Source organism: Panulirus ornatus, chromosome 30, assembly GCF_036320965.1.
Source record: "Panulirus ornatus isolate Po-2019 chromosome 30, ASM3632096v1, whole genome shotgun sequence".
In the NCBI taxonomy this organism is placed as follows: domain Eukaryota; kingdom Metazoa; phylum Arthropoda; class Malacostraca; order Decapoda; family Palinuridae; genus Panulirus; species Panulirus ornatus.
Window position 1 is genome coordinate 15,620,178 of NC_092253.1, and position 6,862 is coordinate 15,627,039.

Below are 6,862 nucleotides of genomic sequence, written 5' to 3' on the forward strand. Positions count from 1 at the left end.
GATGGTGAGAAAAATGTTGATCAGGTCGTTGTATAAAGTTGAAAATCTTTTATTGTCCAATTTACATGGGTTTATGCGAGGGAAAAGCACTCCCGATTGTTTCATGAAGAGTTTGAGTAATGGCGAAGCTACATGTAGAACATTTGTCGATTTAAAAGGGGCATTAGATAGGGAAAATAAGGAAGTTTTACTTAAGAACTTGTTAACTTGGGTGTTTCTGGGAAGCTGCTGAAATGGACTGACGATTATTTAAGTAACAGAAGGGCTAGAGTATGGTTTCAAGGTTGGTATTCAGAAAAGAGACATGGGGTTGGCAACTCCACAGGGAGGTGTCCTTAGCCCTTCTCTTTTTATTACACTAATGAAGATAATAGCTCTGCATGAATTTCACGGAAATACTCAGGTCATGATATATGCTGATGATATCCTCTTACAATGTAAAGATATGAGTAACATGCAACAGACTTTAGACGCTTTGAGCATACTTTGCTGTAGAATGGGTATTGTAATTAATGATGAGAAAACTAAATATCAAGTTAAGAATTTGGAACAGAGGGATTTAGTCTTGCATGGAAGAAGTTTAGAAAAAATTTACGTGTATAAATATTTTGGTATGAACATTGTGTACACAGGCAGCAGTAGAATAGGGGAGATACAGTATCTGGAGACTGCATGCAAAGGGCGTTGTAAGACCACCGAGAGCTTTAGTGTGGGGTGGAAATGGCGTTGGCATTCCACTTTTAAGGATCAGTTATTGAATATGCCGCATTTATTCTCATTACGTAAAGTAAGAGGGATATTCTCAAACTCGAAGTCATACAAACTGAGGCCCTGAGAATAGTGTCAGGTTGTCAACGAAACACTTAAGAGTGCAAATCATGAGAAGGGAATTAACTTTACCAAAAATTGAACAGAGGATAAAGGAACTTGCTGTAGCTGCTGCTCTCAGATCCACCAGGAGAAACGCAGATGATAGGCTGTCTCGTGCAGTGATGTATTTGAGTGGAAGAAGAAATCTTAGTAATGTGTTCGAGTATGCAAGGACTTTGTATGATGTTATGAGGGAGTTGATAAACATTGTGTTTCCTTACCAACTTACATAAGGTTTAGACCATGGCAAGAAGGATGCATCGCAGTCGATATCTCACAGCTTGAGTGGAGAAAAGCTGATTACCATCCCAGTCACTTACGGAGCGGTTTTTTTTTTTTTTTTTTTTCGAGAAAATAGCTTCCCCAGACGTAATTCTGTACACATACACTGTGATGGATCAGTCTTGCATAATAGCCGAGCGGGATGTGGTGTTTTCCTTTGGGTTTTTTTTTTTTTTAGCAATGAATGTTTCTCAGATGAAACAATTAGTAAAAGTATTAGTGATAACAGCTCATCCATTCTGGCTGAGTTACATGCAATCTGTGAGGGTCTTCAGATTCCTATAGAGAAATGTAAAGATACGTATTTGTGGACAGTAGAAGTGCACTGAAGGTCTTGCAGAGTAAGCAGCCATGTAATTACCATGTTCTTAACAATTGTAAACATCTGGTTATAGTATTGCAAGAGATGAAATGTGATATACAATTTATATGGAATCTATCACATGTTGGGAGTCATTTTAATCAAGTGGATGATGGCCAGGGAAAATATGTTCATAGATATTATTAGTTATAAGAGTATAGGAATGATAAAGAATGAAATGAAAAGAATAAGATAAGAATGGGAAAATGTAAGTTTAGATGTAATTGCTGAACATAGTGAGACTTTACATTATTTATAGGTGTCAAATAACACCACTTTAACTTATGGGGCAGACCTTACATCTGTGGATAATGTGTTAATGAGACTAAGACGGGGGCATAAATATCATTGGCAGTTAAGTGGAGGGAATGGTCGACCCTGTCACCTTTGCCAAATGAGGGATGGACTTATATTACAACATTATGTATTAGGTGGTGAAAAAAATCAACCATACAGAAACAATGAAATTAGTAATTTAAAAGAACAAGTTTGTTGGATGATTAATAATGATTTTTTTTTTCATACTATTCGCCATTTCCCGCGATAGCGAGGTAGCGTTAAGAACAGAGGACTGGGCCTTTGAGGGAATACCCTCACCTGGCCCCCTTCTCTGTTCCTTCTTTTGGAAAATTAAAAAAAAAAAAAAAAAAAAATATCTGTGAAGATATCTAGGGTGTCATGTGAAAAGTGTTTTTGTACAAAACTCTGTGTAAGACGTTTCTTCAGAGTGTGATGCACCTCACGCTATGAGAGTGAGCCAGCGGTCAAGATGATGAGCGAGGATATGGTTGCAGGTGAAAAGTCACTAAGGTGCTGCCAAAATGCTGACCTGTCCCAACTGCCACCATGTGCTGGCAGCCCATTCCTGCTGTGGTTTGACTTTACTGCCACCAGCTCTCCACTGCCCAATGCCAACAACACCCAATGCTACCTTGGCATCTCCTTCTACTGGGGGCCTCCTCATGGGTTCCTCCCTAGGACCTGCTCCTCTGAATGTAAACACCACACAACAGGCATCACCGCTGGCTACTCCTCACATCAGCGGACACATGTTCCACTTTCCCTCAGTGCAGATGCCAAGTCTCACTGCTTGTCACAGTCCTTGCCACATGGCATGTCATGCAACAATGCACTCACATTGTGTGGGTACCTGCAGAGGAGTGTTCAATGGGCCATGGAGGTGGCCAGATAGTGGAGGACAGGTGTTTGGTCACACTTTAACTACACGCATGCACACATCAGGTGGAGGCATAGTTGATGAGGGCGTGGGAGTTAAAACAAATCATGGGGACATCAGAGACAGTTTCACTGGTATGAGAGACTGGAATGATGATCAAGTGTTGAGTGCAACACGACGAGCTTTGGCTAAGAGCGTTTGGTACCGGGAGAGGTTGTCTTGGCGGGAAGCAGAGACACTTTTGCAAAGTACCAGTTTAGGTACCTTCATTGTACGGGATTCTGCTGATACCAGGTTTCTGTACTCCCTTAGTGTGCAAACAGAGCGGGGACCCACCAGTGTTAGGATCCACTACACTGGTGGCAAGTTCCGCCTTGACTGTGAGTCCCACATGACATCTACAATTCCTGAATTCTCTCATGTTATCTCTCTTGTCGAACATTACATCCGTATTAATAGAAAACTGCAACGGCATGTCTGGGTTGATGCAGAGGGGAAAGTTTACTCACCAATTACCATTAAGCAGCCTCTCAAACGGACAGTGCCATCTCTCAAGCATCTGTGCCGTTTATCAATCAACCAGTCATTTCACCGTTCTTGCAGCTCTGTGTGCCTCCCTCCAACTCTATCCCAGTATATCAATGAATACCCTTTCTGGTGCTAGTGATGGAAGGGAGCTTCCAAGTTCCCCCATGGATTTACCTAAAGAAGTGCTAATGATTCCATGCTAACGTGTTAAGGCTTTGGGCTATCATTAGTGTTAGCCAAGGCACATGCTATTCTAGTGTGAGCTCTTGCAGTCATTAATAATGATGTGATTAATAAAATTCTTGCACAGTACAAAAACTTTGCACCAAGGTTGTAACATCCATGTAATGAGTTCAGGGATTTTGAAATGAGGGCCATTGTCTGTCTGTTTTCTTTGCATTGCACACATCATCAAAGAAGCTATGATTTTTGTAGATATTTTTGTAAATCCCACTGGGGGATGATGATGATGAGGAGGGGAGTAGTATACTACCCTGTCCTTTTGATGTGAATATGTCAATATCCGAGTTCAGTTCCATTAGTCATCCTGTTTTTTTGTCCACTGTGGTTTTATGCCGCCAGAAAGGGGTATGGAAGATGAAAGAAGAGGAGTGGAATGGAGCCTTCGCTCTGTTGATTTCCTACATTTTCTGAGATCCCAGGAAACTCCCGGCCCCTGGGCCCGGGTAAGATGTATCCCCTGCACCCTCTCAGAGGCCCCGCAAGTTGAACAAATCCCATCATCGGCCGCAGGATTTGTCTGAAGTTACTGTTGTTAGCCTTTTGGCAAGTCAAATTCTTTACCTTGAGGAGGAAAACATATCATATGGAACGAATGTAAATGCTGGAGAAAAAACAAGATGGGCAGCAGGGATCTGAGGAGTCACTTGAAGAGGTTACGTTGGCAAGGATGAAAACTGTAGAACTAAAGTTAGCCTTCAATTTGTCGCTTTCACTCTGTATGCCGCCATTCCCCTGTATTGGCCTTTGCCGCCGCCAAAGGGGGCTTCAAACTAAACCTTCAATTTGCTTCTTTTATTTCTGGATACCCCCACGCTTCTCTAATGGCCTTTGGCGCTTTCACTCCGGATGCCGCTATGCCCCTGTTATGGCCTTTGGTGCCGCCAAAGAGGCTTCAGATTAAACCTTGCATTTCCCTCTTAATTTCCGGATGTCCCCACGCCACGCTAATGGCCTTTCTCGCCACCAAAGGGGCTTTAACGTAAACCTTCAATTTGTCGCTTTCACTTTGGATGTCGACATGCCCCTGTAAAGGCTTTTGGCGCCGCCAAAGGGGATTTAAATCAAACATTGCTTCTGCCTCTTAATTTCTGGATACCCTGATGCCACTCTAATGGCCTTTGGCGCCGCCAAAGAGGCTTCAGATTAAACCTTCAATTTGCCTCATTAATTCTGGATGTCCCTAGGACATTCTAATGGCCTTTGGCGCCACCAAAGGTCTTTAAAGTAAACTTTCATTTGGTTGCTTTCACTCTGGATGCCGCTATGCCCCTGTAATGGCCATTCGCTCCGCCTAAGGGGTTTTCCATTAAACCTTGGATTTTCCTCTTAATTTCTGGATGGCCCCATGCCACTCTAACGGCCTTTGGCGCTGCCAAAGGGGCTTTAACGTAATCCTTCAATTTGTCGCTTTCACTCTGCAAGCCGCCATGTCCCTTTGGCGCCGCCAAAGGGGTCTTAAGGCAAACGTTCGTTGGGTCGCTTTCACTCTGGATACCGCTGTGCACCTGTAATGGCCTTTGGTGCCGCCAAAGGGGCCTTGAATTAAACCCTGCATTTGCCTCCTAATTTATGAATGTCCCCACGCCACTGTAATGCCCTTTGGTGGCGCCAAAGGGGCTCTGAAGTAAACCGTCAATATGTCACTTTCACTCTGTATGCCGCCAACTGCCTGTAATGGCCTTTGGCGCCGCCAAAGAGGCTTTGGATTAAATCTTCAATTTGCCTCATTAATTTTGGATGCCCCCACGCCACCCTAATGGCCTTTGGCACCGCCAAAGGTGCTTTAAAGTTAACCTTCAATTTATTGCTTTCACCCTGGATGTCGCCATTCCACTGTAATGGCCTTTGGCGCTGGCAAAGAGGCTTTAGATTAAATCTTCAATTCAATTTGCTTTGTTGATTCTGGATGCCCCCACACCACACTAGTGGCCTTTAGCGCCGCCAAGGGGGTTTTAAAGTAAATTTTCGCTTGGTGGCTTTCAATCTGGATGCCACTATACCCCTCTATTAGCCTTTGCCTCCGCCAAAGGGGCTTTACATTAAACCTTGCATTTGCCTCTTAATTTCTGGGTGCCACGCCACTCTTATGGTCTTTGGTGTCGCGTAATGGGCTTTAAAGTAAACCTTCATTCGATCGCTTTCACTCTGGATGCGGCTATACCCCTGTAATGGCACTATGGTGCCGCCAAAGAGGCTTTGAATTAAACCTTGCTTTTCCCTCTTAATTTCTGGATGCCCCCACGGCACTCTAATGGCCTTTGTCGCCGCCAAAGGGGCTTTAGATTAAACCTTCAATTTGCTTTATTAATTCTGGATTCCCCCACGCTACTCTAATGGCCTTTTGCGCTGCCAAAGGGGCTTTATCGTGAACCTTCAATTTCTCGCTTTCACTCTGCATACCGTCATGCCCTTGTAAGGGACTTTGGCGTTACCAGAGAGGCTTTAAATTGAACCTCAAATTGTCTCGGTTATTCTGGATACCCCAATGCCACTCTAATCGCCCTTGAACCCCTAAAGGGGCTTTAAAGTAAACCTTCAATTGGTCGCTTTCACTCTGGATGCCGCCATTTCCCTGTAATGAATTTGGTGCCGCCAAAGGGGCTTTAAGGTAAACCTTCAATTTAACTCTTTATGTCTAAATGACCCCACGCCACTCTAAGGGCCTTTGGCGCAAAGGGACTTTAAAGTTAAAGTTCGTTTGTCGCTTTACTCTGGATGCCACTCTGGCGCCGCCGAAGTGGCTTTGAATTAAACCTTTCATATGCCTCCTAAATTCTGGATGCCACCACGCCACTATATTGACCTTTGGCGCCACCAGAGGGGCTTTAAAGTAAACCTTCAATTTGTCGCTTTCACTCTGGATGCCGCCATTCCTTTGTACTGGCCTTTGGCGCTGCCAAAGAGGCTTTAAATTAAACCTTCAATTTGCTTCATTTATTCTGTATGCCCCCATGCCACGCTAATGGTCTTTAGTGCCACTAAAGGGGCTTTATATTAAACCCTCATTTTTCCTTTTCACTTTGGATGCCGGTATGCCCCTGTAATGGCCTTTGGCGCCGCTGAAGGGGCTTTGAATTAAACATTCCATTTGCCTTTTTATTTCTGGACGCTTTTATCGTCTTTGGCGTAGCGAAAGCGCCTTTAAAGTAAACCTTCATGTGATTGCTTTAACTCTGGATGCCACTATGCCCCTGTAATGGATTTTGGCGCCGCAAACGGGGCTTTAGATTAAACTTTGCATTTGAATCCTACATTCTAGATGCCCCCACGCCACTCCAATGGCCTTTGGCGCCGCCAAAGAGGCTTTAAGGTAAACTTTAAATTTTTCGTTTTCACTCTGGATGCCGCCATTCCTCTGCAATGGCCGTTGGCGCCACCAGAGAGGCTTTAAATTAAACCTT

The 6,862-nt window shown here is 43.9% G+C and overlaps 1 protein-coding gene across 1 annotated transcript; it reads left to right on the forward strand.

Moving 5' to 3' along the window:
- Positions 1–2,200: 2,200 nt before the first annotated feature.
- Positions 2,201–3,482, forward strand: LOC139758585 (uncharacterized). Its single transcript, XM_071680103.1, has one exon. It carries the CDS (start codon positions 2,335–2,337, stop codon positions 3,352–3,354), a length of 1,020 nt encoding a protein of 339 aa, XP_071536204.1. The 5' UTR covers positions 2,201–2,334; the 3' UTR covers positions 3,355–3,482.
- The last annotated feature ends 3,380 nt before the right edge of the window (positions 3,483–6,862 follow it).

Excerpts from the sequence above, each read along its gene's own strand:
- LOC139758585 (XM_071680103.1), top strand. The coding sequence starts at position 2,335 with ATGCTGACCTGTCCCAACTGCCACCATGTGCTGGCAGCCCATTCCTGC.